Source organism: Chelonoidis abingdonii, chromosome 4, assembly GCF_003597395.2.
Source record: "Chelonoidis abingdonii isolate Lonesome George chromosome 4, CheloAbing_2.0, whole genome shotgun sequence".
In the NCBI taxonomy this organism is placed as follows: Eukaryota; Metazoa; Chordata; order Testudines; family Testudinidae; genus Chelonoidis; species Chelonoidis abingdonii.
The window spans coordinates 134,698,129-134,718,753 of record NC_133772.1 but is presented as its reverse complement, the minus strand read 5'-3'; the positions used below and the strand labels follow the sequence as shown (position 1 = coordinate 134,718,753).

General features: G+C 41.9%; 1 protein-coding gene across 1 annotated transcript in view; it reads right to left on the bottom strand.

Moving 5' to 3' along the window:
• The window catches only part of KIF26A (kinesin family member 26A), a 140,824-nt gene that overhangs the window by 72,542 nt on the left and 47,657 nt on the right, over positions 1-20,625 (bottom strand). Inside the window, exon 4 of the mRNA XM_032771622.1 lies at positions 1,957-2,123. Within this exon, the coding sequence (XP_032627513.1) occupies positions 1,957-2,123 (167 nt within the window). The remainder of the gene's footprint in view (positions 1-1,956; positions 2,124-20,625) is intronic.

Here is a 20,625-nt window from a genome sequence, read left to right as displayed (position 1 = left end):
CTAACTTCAGATACAGAAATGATACATCCATACAAATAGGATAATCACATTCAGTAAATCATAACTTTTCCAATGATATCTCACATGACCCGTCTTCCATAAAACATCTTAGTTATGCCATTTTCATATCATAGCAATATTTCTAAGAAGAATATGGGGCGTAATGTCACAAGAGGTTGGCCTGGGAAGAAGCAAAGGCTTCATTTAAACTCAAATACATCAGAAAATTTGGCCAAAAGATATTGAAAGGAGAAAAGAAAGAATGTTCTATATGCATTATATTAACAAGTTTTCCCAGCATGAAAATTTCTTACTATTATTTGAACACTTGAACATTTGAATACACTGAACTTCCCCAACAGAAAGTTACAAATTGAGTTTCATATAGAAAAGAAATTGAAACGCATGGATGAGTCCCTGAAAGTTTGTTTTTGGTTTGTTTGGTTTTTAGAACTTACCATCTGCTCAACAGTTTTCCATTTAATCAACATTAGCAATTATAGCACCAGCATTTTCACCAATACAGTTCAGTTACCATTTTCATAATGAACCCCTTCTGTGAGAACTCTGCCACTTGGGCCTAACAATTTATTAGAGGCTATACCTTCAAACTCAAGCTTTTCACCTGAGAGCCTATTTTTGTTACCATTTACAAAGGAAAAAAATGCTATTCACATGTGCATGTTATATTACTGCAGCAGTTTTCAAACTGTGGGTTGGGACACCAAAGTAGGTCATGACCCTGTTTTAATGGGGTCACCAGGGATGGCATTAGATATGCTGAGGCTGAAGCCAAAGTCTGAGCCCTGCTGTCCAGGGATGAAGCTGAAGCCCAAGGGCTTCAGCCCTAGGTGGCAGGGCTTGGTTACAGCCCCCTGCCCAGGGCTGAAACCCTCAAGCTTTGGCCCCCCTTCTGGGCAGCAGGGCTCAGGCTTTGGCCCCACTGCCATGCTTCAAACCCCATTCCCAGGGTTGTGTAGTAATTTTTGTTGTCAGAAGGGGGTTGTGGTGCAATGAAGTTTGAGAAACCCTGGTTGTTTTTTTGTTTAGTTTATTGTATGGAGATATACCTATCTCATAGAACTGGAAGGGACCCTGAAAGCTCACTGAGTCCAGCCCTCTGTCTTCACTAGCAAGACCAAGTACTGATTTTGCCCCAGATCCCTAGGTGACCCCCTCAAGGACTGAACTCACAAAAAAATAGCTCAAACATGGAAGCATGTTAATATGGTACCACTATGAACAAAGTTTTCATAAGCAATATTAGTATGTGGAATGAAGGATTTGCCCCTTTGGTTATACATACACATACCATCTTGTGGATACATAGTTTCTATGGACAGAAGGGACCAATATGATCATCTAGTTTGACTTCCTGTATAGCACAGGCCAGAGAACTAACCCAAAAAATTCTTAAATCAGCTACTGGATGTGCATGAACAAGAACAACGTCTGACTTTACTACTGTCCATGTCAGCGTTTTGGATAACACAACAGTTCTTCATGCACTCGTACAAAAGCTGGATTGGCATAAAGAGAGACAGCCTTGGCTTCAGTCCCATTAATAATCCACAAAGTTTTAGTACTTCTTTTGAGGGGTTTCTGAAAATGTATGTCAACTGTGTATGCACAAAACATTGATGACTGAACAAATTATAATACAGGTAGATGTTCAAGCTTCTCTTCTCTGTTCTGCCAGTACAGAGCAGCAAAACTCCTGCTCAAAGGAAGCATATCATGTGGTGGATTTGTTATACGTAACTATACCCACTAGGTCTCCAGAAATAAAAACAAGACCTCAGCAATGGTGCAAGAACAGTGCTGGAGAGCATGGTTACCTCCCTTCTCAGCAATTGCCACCATACGCTAACATGAACTATTATTCATAGTGGAAATGTCAGTTTATAACCATGTAACATCAATTAGCAATATGTAAATTGTAAAGACGAACACTACCTTATGAAGAATGAAGCCGCAGCTGAAGTACCAGCAGAGGCCCCAGGAGGAGCGACCAAACTCTGCGAGGTTAGAGAGCCGCCTGTTCCAGTTTGGTCACAGTTGTTCTGCCCTGAGGCGACGTGAACGTTAGGACCTTCCCGTCCAACCTCTGTTGCCGTTTCTGCCTGAAGAAAAATTTTAAAGATACATATGCGGATGTATACATACAAACATACATTTAATCTATGACAGCCTGAATTTTAAGGTAGTGCTTCTAAATCGCATCCTTGCAGCTTGTGCTTAAAACACAGCGATAGCAAGGAAAAAGTAATGAAGGTGGACAAGCATGCCATATAGGGCCCTGCACTGGAAAAGGTTAAAACCAGACCACAGCAGACAAGCAGAGTAATATGGAGACCCTTTGTTCTAGGTAATGCACAGTTAAACAGTTTGACAAGCATGAAAAAATGGAAAACGATAAGCAGAACCTTTTTGTTTTACAGTGTTATTTTGCGGCTGGCAGAACTGTTTATCTGGTTCAGTTATAACTGTCAGGAATTATTTCTCAGTGGCACATCAACTACGAGACCTATCTGTTTAAAAGGAGCTAAACAAACAAACAAACATATTTGTAACTTGTTTCCACATGAGCAGCCACGAGAAACAAGGAAAAACATCGATTTTTTAAATAAAGAACCTATATAAGCCACTGCTCTGCTGCTGTTTTTCCAACGTCATCAGCCTCAGTGGCACAAGTATGTTACATTTCTGTCTCCTGCAAATGGTATCTGTGCAAAGAACAAGAGTGCCTGGAGATTAATCATTTTCAGTGTAATGTGCCAAATCGGTGGTGTTTGGGGGAGTTTTTGGTTTGGTTTGGTTTGGTTTGGTTTGTGGGGGGGTTGGCCAAAATATAGAAACCTGCATTCTGAAACAGACAGTGTCATGTAAGTATCCTGACATGTAGGCCTATTAACTCGTCCATTGCCAAGTTTCATTAAGCTAGTTGTGATGTCCATGGCAGTCTGCAAAAATACACAACCACAGGGCTGTAAAAGCATCCTTTTTGGGGAGAACACACTATATTTTCAAGAGTACAAAAGGCTTAATTAAAGAAGACACCACAATAAATATTTGTCAGAAGAGTTAATTGCTTCACGTATGATAATATAAGATGTTTCAGTCTTTTGAAATACTACTCTGACATTTACAACTAATTAGCTAAAATAAATTCAGAAAAAGGAGACAGCCTTGTAATGCAGCACAAATGCAATTAAATACTCCCTGGGATGCCACCAAATGTTAAATTCTAGGCCATCACAGATCAAGTTTTAGAACTATCTGCTACACAGACATGATAGTGCGTCCACACTTACATTCATTACCTCAGCTTTGTCACATTCTGAAAAATCCAAACTGAGCTTCTCTCATCAGAGTGGGAGGGGCAAAATTCTTCAGATGTCAAGCAACTCCTTTCCAGTCAGTCACTTCACACCAGAAGTGCTGCATGGAGTTTCATCAAGGGCCCAATTTTCAAAAGTGCTAAATCCATCTTGACAGGTTCTGGGCATCTGCTATTCCCCCTGAAGTCTAAGGATCTGATGATCACAGAGTTTGGGTGGAGAGGTTTGTTAAGTGGTTGGTGCTTTTCCTTATAGCAATTCACTAAAAACATTTTTATAGACTGATTTAGGAAACTTGAGTCCAAGAAAGAATCTGCCTGAAGGCAATCCATAAAGTCCATGAAGACTCTTTTTTACTACAAATTAAAATTACAGGGACAAAGCCTGGTCCCCACTGAATTTCACAGAAATTTCTTCATGCAGTCCTATAGAACTGGCATTTATGCAACAGTGTTTTGTGGTTAGCAGGAGAATCAGACCTTTAAGTTACAGATTATTACAAAAGAAGCAAAGATTTATGAACTACTGGACTTTCTGTGCAGCCACTTCTTAATCTAAAACTAAAAGTGAAATCTGCACAGCTAACTTGAAACTTCGTGGAATTTCAAAGCAACAGATAACAGAGATTTATGATAACTCAGTAGAATCTGTTGACTGGATAACTTTTTTTGTACCACATTTCAAATCTTACAGTAGATTGCATCTCTTAACAGCTATTCATTTAATACAGCTCTACTGCTGAATGAGATACTTTTATATCTAGTATGCATATAATGAAAGTGGATTTCTCATTCCTTCTTTGAAGCTATTAGAGCATGTGGCCCTATATAGATAATGGGCAACACTGCAGATATATACCACCAACTCTTACCCCTTTCAAAATCCACAGGCCTAAACTTCATAACTGCCTAGTGACTTTGGACACTTCAATTTTTTGAGTCCCCAACTTGAGAAGCCTTACTGGCGACTGATTTTCAGCGGGTCGATGCTCAATACTTTCTGAACATCAGTCCCCACAAGCAGGGGCGGCTCTAGACATTTGGCCACCCTAAGCAGGGCGGCGTGCCGCGGGGGGCACTCTGCCGGTCGCCGAGAGGGCGGCAGGCAGCTCCGGTGGACCTCCCGATAGGCACGCCTGCGGGAGGTCCACCAGAGCCGCCTGCCGCCCTCCCGGCGACCGGCAGAGCGCCCCCCATGGCAAGCCGCCCCAAGCACGCGCTTGGCGTGCTGGGACCTGGAGCCGCCCCTGCCCCCAAGGGATCTCCAGTTCAGCACACAAAAGCTGCAGTGACCAAAAGGTCACTTTTGAAAATTTAGCCTGCAGTTTCCTAGTAAGTGAAATGATTTTACTCTTTGCTCTTACAGAGAGATTTATATCAACGAACGACAGGTGGGACTAAAAGGAGAGTGCATTGATTCTCGGAAAAAAAATGAGAACGAGGCATGCACAATAAATTAATCAGTGAAATAATGCATTTAAAGAAAATCCATACATTTCCATTAAGTCTTTAATTACTCAATTAGTATTCTTAAACTCAGAGGTAACATCAGTTTTGCCATATACTGACAGAGAAAAACAAAAAAGTTCTTCAAAGCTTAGAATTCCTTTCAAATAGTGTTTGCATCACACTGAGTAAGCATACCCCCTGTGGGGTCCCAGACCTCAGGCTCCAATCCAAGCCGGAACATCTACACTGCAATTTTACAGCCCCATAGCCCGAATGCAAGTCAGCTGACACAGACCAGCTGCAAGTGTTTAACTGCAGAACAGACATACCCTAAGTGACTTAGGAGCCTAAATTCCATTGACTTTCAATTAGACTTAGGAGCCTAAGTCCCTAAGTCAGTTTGAGTATAAATCCCAGCCTAAGTTCCTAAACCTCTTTGAAAATGAAACTTAGGCTCCTAAATCAGTTAGACATTGTGACGCTGAGCACAACAAAGCCTAAATACCTTTAGAATTTTGGGCCTTAGGCTCTTTTTAAAATGTTACCTTAAGGGTCAGATTCACTGCCCAGTGATAGGTGGGAGTCTTTTCACAGATAAATTAACAAGCATTGGATCAGGCCCTAAAAGTGCTTTATTAGTGTTAGAGAATAGTAAACATTACTAGTGTTTGGCACTAGAAGTGGTCTGCTCCTGAAGTGCTGATTCTAATTAGGGATTGACTTCCCATTCCTTGGCTCTGCTGATGGGTCACAGGAGACCAGAACTGATTACAATGAGTGCTTCATGCAGGGGCAGGCTTAGCATCCGCACAGCAGGGAATGCTCCCAACAAAGATGGACAGTCACAATCGCCCAGGGAGCCTTTTAGAGACAATGTTTTCTAACTAGGTGTGAAGCAAAGAGGGAAGGGAGGGGAGGGAAGGGACAGAAAGGGATGGTGACAATATGACTGGGAGAAAGAGGCAGAGAGCGGTAAGTGGGGGAGGAGGGGTTTAGGGAAGGCAGAGAACAGGAATGTGTTTGGTGTCTACAGTTCTGCTAGCAAAGAAATTCTCTAGGTCATTCTCTGATAAGCAAGTAGAGAGGCACAAATGGAGCGTGGGAGGAGAGAGAAGACAGAGATGAGAGGAAGGAGAGAAAAAAGAAAAGAAACAGCGAGCGCGAGGAAAGGTAGACTGATGCACAAGTAAGTTCTGCCACTGCCAGCCATCAGAGAAAAGAAGTGCTGCTGATTCAAGGAATGCCAGTTCAGGCATTAGGAAATAGAGCAGGTCCGAGTCACTCGCCCTGAGGTAGGAAAACTAAAAACCAAAAACTTGAGGAACCTCCCATTCACTGCAATTTGTCACAAATAACAATTTCAGACTAATTTCAGCTATGGGCCCTGAAGGATTAAAGCAAGACAATGAAAGGAGGGGTTGCTTTTAAATCATGAGAATTACCTCATCCACAGTGTTCTTCTGAAGGATGTATTTTGAAAATATCATTTTCCAGGGGAATGGGAGCAGGTTTGTTGATTGTTAGGGCCTTTTTTTAAAACTACACAAGTCTGCACAAGAAGATGACTTCAATAGGCTGCTGAAAGGGAACTGTGCCTTCGCTGTTTACTAAATTTTCATAAATCATTCATGATCAAGTGCAGAAATCACAACCTTGTCATTATAATGTGTTACTGACTGCACTGAATATTTTAACTGCCATACGCTTCTGCTCCACAAGATTAATGGTTCCTTATAAAAAAATTAAAACCTTAACTCTTTGGAAACTGAATAATCCTCAAGGGAGAGATTTCCACACCTGCTCAGCATTGCATTTAACTCCGCTCCCTCTACAAGTCACACATGCATTGACTTCAATGAAAGCAGAAGTAGACCGACACTTTTGAAAAATCTTACCCCATGTGTTTCACACTTAAGGACTGGCTGCCATTCAGGGATCTTATAGGCATCTCTAGAAGGTGCTGTGGCAGGGGAGAAAGCTGGCCAGTGGTTGGAGCAACCAGGTCGGGACTCCTGACCTAACCTGCCCTCTCGCTGTGAGGAACATCTCTTGGCCTGTGCAAGACCTGCTAGATCCCAGGGCCAGTCATGAGGACATGCAAACAGCAAAGTCACAAACAGTGCTCTTTGGCCATGGTGCTCCTGTGGGAAGTCAAATTTTTTGAGATGCAAATAGTGGCAATAAATTTTGTTTTTTTTAAATCTGAAGACTGAAATACGACAGCGATGGGAGCCTTAAGGAGAGTATGGGGTGAGCACCAGGAACCTAGGAGCGTGGAGAGGTGAAGAAACTGAGGCACCCTAGGAATTCTTGCATAGCCTCAATGTTGTGCTCATACATTCTTACACATCCCACCCCATCTCTCACCCCAGTTAGCAGCAAAGGAGAGTTGGGATGGAGCTGCTGTGAGGGTTTCTATCTATCTTAGGTATTCAAAGGGTACCAATCATAGTAATAGCCAAATATCAATCACTACAATAAGGAGTTTTAAAAAGACTAATTCAGAATTGATGGCTCAAACTCCAGCTACTTGTCTTCTTTAATGTGTTTGAAAAAAGTCCTTGTAATTCTTTACACGACACCAGGGAGCAGGCTGGTTTAAGGGCATAGCAGGCAGTTCCACTGAGGCAGAGGTAAAGGTTTTGCAGCAGGTCTGCTGAAGTAGGTTGAAGATAGGGCACCCAGGAGCATGAGTCCATCCATCATAGATGGGGAAAGAACTAGTGAGGAGATATCTAAGTGGGCAGGCAGGGAGGCAATCAGAATCAAGTGGGGAGGGATTAGCAAGCGAGGGGGTAGGGAGTAAGCGGCTGCTCCAGTTTGCTTCAAGGGGCAGAACAAGCCAAAGATGGCATTACATGTTGCTACCCCTCACTCTGCAGGTACATTCACTAGGGTTCTGGAGCACCAGGGAACTGAGCCCTTTCTCTGTATACGAATACATGGATCAGTGCTCTCTACTGTGACCATATGGCAGGAGCTCAGGAAACATCTGCATAGTTTTAAATACATCAGACTTTTCCAAAAGTACATTGTAGATAACTTCACAATACAGTATATCAGATATCCAGGTACATAAGATTTTGTCTACCTATAACCAAATTAAGTAACAATTACAGCTCTAACAAGCTCTTATTAATAAAAATTTGATGTCCAAAGCCAAAAATTCAGCCAGAATGTTTCCAGTCTCTGGACACTTTGTCCGTTGTTTCATAGATGCCAAGGCCAGAAGGAACCATTGAGATCATTCAGTCTGACCTCCAGGATAACACAGGCCACAGACTTTTCCAGAAATACCCAAAAAGCCAGCCTGCAGTTGCTGTGCTCCAGTGGAATAGTAATTCTAAAATCATGTGCATAAACTGGCACTGGGGACAGAGAAGAAACAAAAGTTGAGATATAAAAGCTTAAATAGATGAAGAGAGAAGGACAAATAAATGTGTGGATAATAAAATAAAGGCAGAAGAAAACCAGAAAGGAAAATCCCAAGAAAAACGGATGGAGGTATGAGAGAAAGGAAATAGATAGGATTTCTAAACATAAAAACCAAAGGTAGCTTCATATAGGAGAGAACATAAAAAAGTATAAAAAGGACACAAATTAAAGTGGATGGGTCCAATTGTCCTCTTACTTAATGAAGTTTTACATACATGTAACTCTACTCACATTAATGGAGTTATTCCTGATTTACACCAGCATAAGTGAGATCAGAATTGGACACAGTTTCCTTTCCAAACACTGAGCTAATCTTGCAAGAATTCTGCACGCAGAATTTCAACACAAGACAATGCAGATTTTGTATGTGGAACTCTTACAGGATTGGGCCTATGGTTTTGCATTGGGGTTAGCGGGTTCTTTTCCCCTTTAAGCCAATACGTTCCACTTTAAAACTACAGTGGTGACAGCGAATTAAATTGTCAAAATTGCTTGGCCTAACAAGTTTTCATCTTACATAAGCTACTGTTTGTACATGAAATAATGATAAATAATTTTACCCAAAAGCAATTCACGCTAAAACTCTATGACCTACTACCATTAACTGGAACAAATGTGACGTAAACCACTATCTGGGTAATTCTCAGAGTGTAAACCCTCCTTTCCCCCAAGCAAAGATGAAAGGGTGCACACAACTTGGAAGTGAAATTTCTCCCTTTCAGACTGATATAAAAGTACCATGAAGTAAATGCCTATTTGAACTGAAACATGTTTGGGATAAACTTTTTACTAGTATGTTTCCACTGGGACTTGTTATAAGACAGTGGGGCCATTTCTAACTAAAACACACTACTGTGGCTGTTTTACGACCTGCAGCTGTGGTGTGGTAACACGACTGCCATCTCCCGTAATCTGTGCCTAAACCTGCAGTGTCAGCCTTTTATGTGCATCACATGCTCTCTGTGAATCAAATACAGAATTATCCCAAAAAAAGGCGCCACTGCTAGCTACAAATTGGAGTTTAACACACCTCACTATTGTTTCACTTTGAAAATTACACCAGGAAAAAGAAGCAGAGAGGTAGAATTTAGTAGAAATAGGAGGGTCTGTCCACCATCTCACACAGCAGTGCATCAAGCTACCTCGCAGGAAACTCAAATTCATGAGCAAACTGAGGGCCCTCAGAATTTGGATTAACCTTAGAGGTTGAGGGCTCAGTCCTTGCACCCACTGAAGTCACTGGGAATGTTGTAACTGAATTCAGTATGTGCAGGATCAGATGCTGAGAGCACAGAAGTGGGGCCTGATTCTTCACGATCATGCACTTTGGGCCAGATTTATGCCTGTGCTGGTGCAGGGATGGTGAGGAGACAGTTTGTGCCTGCCTTTGCTTAGGACAGTGTTCCCAACCTTTTTGGCTGGCAGGTGCCAGCCAAAGGACCACTGCAGCAGTGGAGAACCCGCCGAAATGCCACATTTCGGCAGCGACGCCTCTCGATGACGTCGCTTGCCATCGACAAGCGACGTCATCGAGAGGCGTCCCCGCCGAAATTCAGGGGCAACGCCTCTTGATGACATCACTTGTCGACGGCAAGCAGCATCATCAAGAGGCGTCGCTGCCGAAATTTGGGATCAACACCTCTTGATGACATCACTTGGGCAAATCACTTAATCTCGCATTGCCTCACTCCATCTGTAAAATGGAGATCACGATACTTTCCTACCTGAGAACATCTTCATTAATATTGTGAGGCGCTCAGATATTCTGATGATGATGGCACAGAAATACCAATAAAGAAAATAAAAGAAAAATGGGAGACACTCGTTCCTAATTTCTATTTTGATCATGCTTCGGCCTGTGTGTTAAATTTAACTACTTTAAAGAAAACAATTTTAGGGACCAACCTTCCTGTCAGGTACCAGAGTACATGCCACTGTTCAGCTAGTATCGTGCTTAAAAACGTACAAGCTCTGGTCATCTCAAGGGAGAATTGGGCCCTTAGCGCACACAAATCTACTAAACAAGGCTCTGTGACAGGCCTAAAATTTATGCTGCCATCTGGGCTACATGCATGCTGAGTCTACCCAAGGGAGTATGGTCAATAGGCAAAGCCATAAAAGAGAAAGAACACTGGAGTTCCAAGTCAAGGGATGGACAGTTCATATGCATGCAGTGCAACTCCTTTATCGTCAGTGCCCTCCTTATTTACCCCACTGGAGCCAAGCAGCTTTATTACAGCCCAAGAGCTCATTTCACACATACAATTTAACAGATCTTGATCAGGGTTTTGCTGTTTTTTTTTAAACCAGACCAGTGTTTTTGTAACCTTGGTATGTTAGCAGGCAGTGTGGGAATTCCAATCACTGTTGAGTGTCAAAAGCAATGTAAGGGATCACCACCAATACATGGATGGACAAACCGGTCCTTCCCCACTCAGTCTTCAGAGAAAGAGTCCCTTCCCCTATCTATCCAACTATTTACACAGCCCTCACCACCATCCTATCTGAGCTCCTACCATGATAAATCACTTTTAGTTTGAGGTGACAGAATGGGTGTTGAGCCACTTGGTAATAGTGATCATAATATAATTAAACTTAATATCCCTGTGGTGGGGAAAACTCCACAGCAGCCCAAAACTTTAGCATTTAATTTCAGAAAGGGGAACTACACAAAAAATGAGGAGGTTAGTGAAACAGAAATTAAAAGGTACAGTACCAAAAGTAAAATCCCTGAAAGCTGCGTGGAAACTTTTTAAAGACATCATAATAGAGGCTCAAATTAAATGTATAACCCAACTTAAAAAAAAAAAAAGAGAGAACCAAAAAAGAGCGCCATGGTTAAACAACAAAGTAAATCCTTTAAAAAGAGGAAGATAAATCCTAATGAGGAAAATAGAAAGGAGCATAAACTCTGGGAAATGAAGTGTAAAAATGTAATTAGAAAGACCAAAAAAGAATTTGAAGAACAGCTAGCCAAAGACTCCAGAAGAAATAGCAAAAAAAATTTAAATACATCAGAAGCAGAAAGCCTGCTAAACAACCAGTGGAGCCACTGGATGACTGAGATGCTCAAGGAGCACTCAAAGACAATAAAGCCATTGCGGAGAAACTAAATGAATTCTTTGCATCAGTCTTCACTGTTGAGGATCCGAGGGAGATTCCAAAACCTGAGCCATTCTTTTTGGGTGACAGATCTGAGGTGCTGTCCCAAACTGAGGTGTGTCTTTAGAGGAGGTTTTGGAACAAATTAATAAACTAGACAGTAATAAGTCTCCAGGATCTGATGGTATTCACCCAAGAGTTCTGAAGGAACCCAAGTGTGAAATTGCAGGACTTCGGCCATCTGTAACACTGGTCTACAATTTTTGAGAAGTCGTCTGCTTCAGAGATAAAATGTGGTATTTATTATGTATTTTGATGTGCTGAACTCAAATATGACAATTAAAACAACTGATTGGCTACTGTTTCTAAGATATTTAAGTTTTTACATTTTATGTCTATATATATTGTGTAGATAGTAGAGTTTTAATCATAAATTGTAAACCTAGGTCTTTTCATGTGTTTATGGTTGCTTTACATGATAATATTTCACCTGTCCTGTTTATGTAACACTTTAAAAATCAGCAAAAGGGTTATATAAATAAAAGTTATTAGCAAAAAAGCAAATAAACCTATTATGTACATAGTTGTAGGAGTCTCTACTCAGTGTCTACTTGCACTTTTGGCTTGGCTCTCTTGTATTCATTAAGAGGAGCCTCCTTTGTTCCACTGTCAGCAATAAGTCTGCAAGCATGATGTCATGGGCTCCAGTTTGCCCTGATAGCGTTTCTCCATATGTTGCATTCCTGGTGGAAATGCTCGCCGTGCTCGTCGCTCACTGCTCCGCATTCGGGGGAAAAAAATCTAGATGAGATGCAAAAAATGTATCTTTAGTCTGAATGTTGCAACCAAGGCTCTTTTGTTATGCCTTGAGGAAGCTTATTCCACCACACCGTATTTTGCGCTTTCTTGTTCCGAGAAATTTATTGCAACTAAACTGGAAGGCTTTCCATGCCGTCTTTTCCTGCATGCAATGCATGCTCAAATGCTACATCTCGAGAAGTTCAGCGAAATCTGAGGACAAGCAAAGACACCTTCCTTTATCTTAGCTTCACTAACCTTGGGAATTCACGGAGAGTGACCTGAAAGCTGCTTGTGTTTTGTCAATGGCCTGACAAAGTTCTTCATCAGACCTCAGCTGAATGTGTAAGGGTGGTAACAAATCTTCTTGAGTCAACCATGGTGGATGCTGAATCACTTTCCTCCCAGGCTCCAAGTGATGTCGAGTGGCCAATCTTCTTGATGAAGTGGGAATCTCTTGCATGACTATTCCATTAGCAGAGAAAACAGCAGTACTTTGGTGATTCCAGTCTGCAGACCAAGCAAGAAGCAACAACCTTCAAACGCCACAAAGTTGCCACTGAGTTCATAGTTTTATGCACCTCAAAAGTTGTTTCGTGTCATAGCTTTCCTTCATATGGACTGCATGACCAACTGGAATTGATGGCAAAACATGCATTATGCAGCAAGAAAGCTTATAAGACTCGTCTTCGATGAATCAATGAACAGCTCCCACTCATCTGGATCATGACGATGTTGAGGGCGGCCATCACCATCGATGTGTGCAACGGCTTACAAGATCCACCTTCCATGAAGAAGAATGGGACAAGATCCTTTTGACGGTCTCGGAACATGGAAACCCTAACATCACCTGCCAGGAGATTCCACTGCTGTAGTCTGGAGCCCAACAGCTAGACTAGAGCCAATCAACAATTTTAAGTATCACTATCATTCTCAGTGACCCAGAATTAGTAAAGTTTGACTACATTTATTTCAGAAGCATTTTGGCCGTAGAGCAGTCTAACCTATCATTTAAATCAGCTTCTGTACCAAATGACTGGAGGATAACTAATATGATGCAATTTTTAAAAAGGGCTCCAGAGGTGACCCTGGCAACTACAGACCAGTAAGCCTCATTTCAGTACTAGGCAAATTGGTTGAAACTATCATAAAGAACAAAATTGTCAGACACATAGATGAACATAATTTGTTGGGAAATAGTCAACATTTTTTTATAAAGGGAAATCATCCCTCATCAATCTACTAGAATTCTTTGAGGGGGTCAACAAGCATGCAAACAAAGGATATTCAGTGGATATAGTGTATGTAGATTTTCAGAAAGCCTCTGACAAGGTTCCTCGCCTAAGGCTCTTAAGCAAAATAAGCAGTCATGGGATAAGAGGGAAAGTTCTCCCATGGATTGGTAACTGGTTAAAAGATAGGAAACAAAGGGTAGGAATAAATGGTCAGTTTTCAGAATGGAGAGAGGTAAATAATGGTATCCTCCAGCAATCTGTACTGGGCCCAGACCTATTTAACATATTCATGAATGATTTGGAAAAAGAGAAACAGTGAGGTGGCAAAATTTGCAGATCATATAACACTACTCAAGATAGTTAAGTCCCAGGCAGACTGCGAAGAGCTACACAAGGATCTCACAAAACTGGGTGACTGGGCAACAAATGGCAGATGAAATTTAATGTTGATAAATACAAAGTAATGCACACTGGAAAACAGAATCCTAACTATACATATACAATGATGGGGTCTAAATTAGCTGTTACCACTCAAGAAAGAGACCTTGGAGTCATTGTAGATAGTTCCTTGATATCATCCCCTCAATATGCAGTGGCAGTTAAAAAAGCAAACAGAATGTTGGGAATCATCAGGAACGGGATAGCTAATAAAACAGAAAATATCATATTGCCTCTATATAAATCCATGGTACGCCCGTATCTTAAATATTGTGAGGAGATGTGGTCACCCCATCTCAAAAAAAATATATTGGAATTGGAAAAGGTTCAGAAAAGGACAACAAAAAAGATTAGGCATATAGAATGGCTTCCGTATCAGGAGAGATTAATAAGACCAGGACTTTTCAGCTTGGAAAAGAAAGGCGAGTAAGGGGAGATATGATAGAGGTCTATAAAATCATGAGTGGTATAGAGAAAGTAAATAAGGAAATGTTACAAGAGCAAGAGGCCATCAAATGAAATTAATAGGTAGCAGGTTTAAAATAAACAGGAAAGTATTTTTTCACACAACACACTGTCAACCTCTGGAACTTCTTGCCAGAGGGTGTTGTGAAGGCCAATACTATAACGGGGTTCAAAAGGGAGCTAGATATATTCATGGAAGATAGGTCCATCTGTTTGCCCATACCTGGGATTGGTGACAGGGCATGGATCACTTGATGATAACCTGTCTGTTCATTCCCTTTGGGGCCCTGCCATTGGCCACTGTCAGAGGACAGGATACTGGGCTGGATGGACCTTTGGTCTGACCCAGTATGGCCGTTCTTATGTAAGTCAGAAAGGAAAAATGTACTACCGTGTGTTAGGACAAGAGATTTGCTCTGTGAATCCTTTGATGTCACTCCCTCAAACCTGATTGCAAACACATGGCAATTGGGCAAGGCAGGATGACTCCATCCCCTAGGACAAGGTCAAATTTGGGCAGCCAGCCTTCATGGTTGCACAGCTGGGGAGAGCCTTGGAGAGTCAAACTTAAAAAGAAGGGCTAACTTTGGAGAAGAACTAAATATAAACTCAAGATAAGCCATATCTTTGTGTAACACAGTTAAGAAATATACATGGATTTACTTCTCTAAAAGTGTTTTATTTTTAATCTTACAAGTACTACTTTAAGATTCAAGGCAAGCCTCTAATTATTGATTCTTAGTTACACTGGGAAATTACCTCATCTTAGTCTTAAAATTCTATTTATAAGCCTAATAATCTCATCACTGATTACTGTGAGTGTATTCCAATTATAAATCCATTATCTCCCCAACAATGAAATAAGATCAATAATGCACATAAATGAAAAAGGAACTTAAATGCATACATTAATGCCATTTCAACTAGTATTATTTTATACATCATCTAGAACCATGCTACAACATTAACAACAATATGATAAATCTTTTTCAATTAACATAATTGATTTGGCACTATGTTCTGTAGAGCGGCAATAAATTCCATTAAATATACGTATATGAAATTCATGAGAAGTCTAGGCATTCTAGCTACGTACTGTAAATTCTCTATTTTATTAAATTCAAGTGCTGGAACAGTCATTTTGTAATGGCTTTTTATGTCTGAGTTTCAATAACTAAACAAAGAAAAAGGGGGAAGAAAGTGTCTACTACCACGGTGTTTCTGTCCAGGTTACATGGCCCTGATATGTAACATAGCATTCCACCACACAGGGATGCCATAATTCTAGCGCTTAGGTGATGGGGCAATGGTGCATTTCACAGGCCTTTCAAAAAGTATGTTAGGAATTCAAGCCCCACATTAGACAAATGAAACAATTTTGTCCCATCTTTAAAATTATTTTTCTCCCATCAAGTACATCCACCAGTCCAGGCTCAAGACTACTTGGTTGAGTCCTCCCAGGTCTGAAAGATTTTTTTCTGGTGTAAACACTGACAGACCCTGATCATCGGCAGGTGGGATCAAACCTGGGATCTAGGGAGCTAAGTGCTTGAGCCTCTACTGCATGATCTAAAAGCCACACGGCTCTTAGCTAAGTTGGTAGAGCAGACTCACTAATCTCTCTCTAAATGGTCTCAGTGCCACTAGGTGGGACAGAACACCACAAACAGGTCTGTGGGTTACACTTGCTCCAAGCGCTCAGGTGAAAGCCGATGATTTATAGATGACCCTGTCAATCCAGCTAGATTATTATATTGCACCCACCTCTGCAGAAGGGTGCATATTGGAGACTGACCCTAGGAGACAGCTTCCAAATAGCCATAAGCATATAAATACTAAGTAAGTATATAAATAGTTACAAGTGCACCAATTAGAGGGAGAGATCAAAGAAGAAGAGAGGTGAAGGGGCCTCTAAATTGGTGGATGAGCTAGACATAAAACCAATAAACAGCCAAGATAAAACTGTCCTGTTTGTAAGGTCCACATATCCACCTATCAAAAGCCTTATTATCACTTTGACTTGAGGGGTAGGAACAAAGATAGTTAAGTAAACCAAAATTGAGAACAAAAAGCTAATACTGGTAGCCTGCAGTACACAGTAATCAAAAGTAGAATATTCAGACAATGAAATGTTGTTGTAATGCTTGGTGAATGACCAACGTATGAGCAAAGTAACAGCTTTGCAAATTTCAATAAGAAATTCTATTTCTGACAATATTGTTACTACGATCCTATTGGAAATACCACTGCAGTCTTAGTGGAATGGGCTTAAATGCTTTGAGGCCTCATTCCGTTACAGCCAATGTAAAACTCCTTCATATCCAAATTAAGCCAATGTGAAACAGTGACCTTCAGACCTTACGGGATGAAAAAGTTTGGGGTTTTAGATTCTGTTCTAAAAAATGTGATATTTGATGACCTTTCTGAGGTCCAGACTCTGAAGCTGGCTTTTTTCTCATAGGGAAGATTGTAAAAAAGGGAGTAAGATGTTCTGATCAAATGAAATGATTAGCTGATCCGGAGATGATAAAGGCGCGAATTTGCATATCCTGTCTAGGTAGAGAGGGATATAATGGCAGCATCCTACACACCGTAGTGTTTGGAAAAGTAAGCAGAGTCCCCTTCGAGTAGTAAACAGGTAGGTCTGCATTTGTGGGTGTGTCTGTTTAAGGCTGAATTTTGAACCTGAGATGATCACACAAACTGATGCTGTGCTTTCCCCTAAAAGTGAAAATATCACATCACAGCAGAAAAAATATCTTTATTTTTAAAATCTTATTCTTTTCAAGCTAATCTCATGATTTTGGAGGGGTCTGAATCACGATTTTTGAACATGTGGTACTGGCAATAATGTTAACCCACTGCCATCCTTTGCTTCTGCATTGTTGAAGTAGCACACTGCTGGCATGACAACAATCCCTATGTTCTGCTATAAGAGCATCAAGAAGGGAGATTTTTCCTCCCTGGAGATCAGGTTTCTGTCTCAGAACACTCAACAACTTGGACCAATAAAGGGCAGTTAGCGAGCCATCAAAAGAGATTTTGAAAATTCATTTAAAAATCCTTTCAATATGACATTTATCAATGTATAACAGTAACTGCTGGAAAATAAATCTTGTCATTCCCATATTTTTCACAATTGATTATTTTTTAGTAAATTCACACAGGAAGATAAAAGTCACCATCATTACAAAACAAACAGAATACAAGAAAGCTATGAAGGGCTAAATCCCATTCAAGCAAATAGGAGACTCTTGCCTGAGAATTCAAGGACAGACTTTGAATTGTGATTAAAATAACCAGGCCAGATTCTCAGATGGGTTAAATCAGCATAGTTCCTTTGACTTCAATGGACCTATACTGATTTACACCAGCTGAGGATCTGGCCATGCCTGGCCTGATCTAGTAAGATAATTAAACACATGCATAACTTTAGACATATGAATAATTTCATCTACTTCAACTGGACTATGCATGTGTTTATCAATAGGTATGTGCTTAAGCACCTTGCTGAATAGAGGCCTATACTTGGCCATGTTATTTTGCATGTTATTTCTATTTTTCTAATAGTCCAATTTTCCAGTTCTCCCACTGAATTTTTTAAAGCAAACAAGAACAGCGGTTCTCAACCGTGGAGGGGGGATCCTGTGGCCCCCTAGGGGCCGACAAGGCCTTTCAAAAGGGGCCACAGGGCGCGTCCCCATCCCAGCGGGGCTGAAGCCGGGAGGCGCAAGGCTAAAACCCAGAGACCCGAGCCCTGGTGCTCCCTGTGGAGCAGAAGCCCTGAGCCCGTGGGCAGAGTTGGGGACATGGAGAGCATTCCCCCGCCCCCTTCCAAACTGCAGGGCAAGAGCATGGAAGTCCCAGGGAAGCTCCACACCTCTCCCGAGACCCCCCGCTCATCTCCTCTTCCCGCTCCCTGGCCAGGTCGGAGGCAGGAAGCTTGAGCCAGACAGTGCGGGGTAGCTGCTGCTCTGGCTGATGCCATGGAGCAGGCAGCAGCAGCAGCATTCCCTTGTCTCCTGCTGGTGCCCCAGGTTGAAGCCTTTCCTCTGCTCCTAACCCCCTTTGCTCTCACACAGGCAGCCAGTAAGAGCCCCCACCCGGGGGGCAGCTCCATGGCAGGCAGACCCCTCTGGGAACAGGGACTGCCAGGGACTCCCAGCACACAGCCCCTAATACCCCTCTCCCTACACCCTGAGCTATCCTCTGCCTACACATAGCCCCTAGCCAGCCTCTCTGTGCATCTTGAGCTACCCCATCTGCACACAGCCCCAGCTACCCCCTCCCTGCACCTTGAGCCACCTAGTCTACACCACAGCCCCTAGCTACTCCATCCCTGCACCCTAAGCTGTTTTCTAACTTTTTGAGCTAAGCCCCCCACCTTTGAATTATAATTTTTGGTTGTGTGTGTTCTTCCCCTCCCCCCAACCCAACCCCACCAACCCAGACAAGCTGGGTGGCCTGCTGAGGTGAGTCAGGGGATGGAGGTGGCACTCCCTCCCTGGACCCTGCCATGTGGAGGTAGCTCGAGCTCTGCTGGCCCCTGCCCCTTCCCCCACAAAAAATAGAAGTCAAACTACGCCTATGCCCAAGCCCTCCTCCCAGCTCCTGCTAGGCCCTGGAGTTTTATAGCATGTCGAGGGGGACCACAGAGAGAAAAAAGTTGAGAACCCTTGAACTAGAAGATGCTAAAGATTTAAGAGGCTGCAATATTTTTTTACGATATAACCAGTAACATTTGTTTCTATTCAAATCCCATGTCACATTGGTTATGTTTTGGCATAAAATGCAAGGAAAAACAATTTGCTGTAATGTTTTTTACTGCACTTGGGATAGCTACATTAACCAGTTTAATGCAGTATATAAACACACTTACCTGAAAATGTACAGAAAAACATAACTTTTCATGAGTCAATACATTTGCATGTTTCTAAAAGGTTTATGTATATTTGCATTGATTTATTAGCACCCTGACCAAATTCCAGCATAGGCAATCACATTTGGCATACCTAAACTTCCCATGCAGTTCTTCATTCCTATTCTAAACTTTTGTGTAGTGACGCTATGCATTGCTGGACCTTTGTCATGTTTCACCCCTGAAATGAAATTGTATTCAATTTGTTAGCTTTGAGATAAAAAGGGCTATTCAAAATAATAATCACGCACTTCAACAGCCAGACATGAATCAATTGTCTTAAGTTATATCACCCCAAAAGCTGTTCACTAGCTATCCAAATTACTAGTCATCTTTAGCTGGTCAGTAGTTTTTTTAACTATTGACCAGAGAGCAATTGGTTGAAGCAACTGATTACAAGACCTTATCTCAACTGAATTGTATCTGCATCTTTTGAACCTTATTCCCTGCGTTTTCCCCCCTACGTTTTATTTTGTCCTGGTTCCCAAACTATTTTTCCTAATAGTTGATCCTGTAGCACAAAACATTATAATTTATACAGCACCCAAAGTCTGCTAGATGCTTTAAAGATGCATCCCTGTCCCAAAAGTTTACAATCTGAGTTCCAACCCATATAAAAACTGCTGAAATGACACCAAACACTGCAGCTCACGGGTGTGGATTATTGTGCAATATTCTGAGTTTGAGAGGGGGATTTAGGAGGGAACACTTTGATTTGAAGATTATTGTAAAATATTCATAATTTTTCTATCTCCCAGACAATATTTTTTACTATATTGTCCTTGAAATTGGTCATACGGAAAACATATTTGTACATAATGGATCTCATAATGCTCTATGGCGGGGGAGAGATAGCTCAGTGGTTTGAGCACTGGCCTGCTAAACCCAGGGTTGTGAGTTCAACCCTTGAGGGGCCACTCAGGGTAGGGATCTGAGGCAAAATCAGTACTTGGTCCTGCTAGTGAAGGCAGGGGGCTGGACTCAATGACCCTTTGGGGTCCCTTCCAGTTCTAGGAGATAGGTATATCTCCATTAATTTCTATGACAGGGTCCCCAACACAGTGCCTGCAGGCACCATGGCACCTGCCAGGCATCTAAGTGCACCCACATACTGGCTGGCAGACAAGCATCTGCCAAAATGCCACTGACAAGCAGTGTCATCCAGGGGCATCACCACTGAAATGCCAATTTTCAGCAGCAAAGCCTCTGGATAACGCTGCTTGTCAGCAGCAACACCTATTGATTTTGCCGCTTACTAGCAGCATTTCAGTGGCAACACTAATTGACGTTGCCACTTCTCAGCAGCATTTCAGCAGATGCTCATCATCTGGCAGCCATCATACAAAAAAGGTTGGGGACCACTGCTCTATGGGGGCTCTTTTACCTGTAATCTTGAGGGGTTACACCTCTGCCACAGACTTGCTGTGTGACCGTGAGCTAGCCAC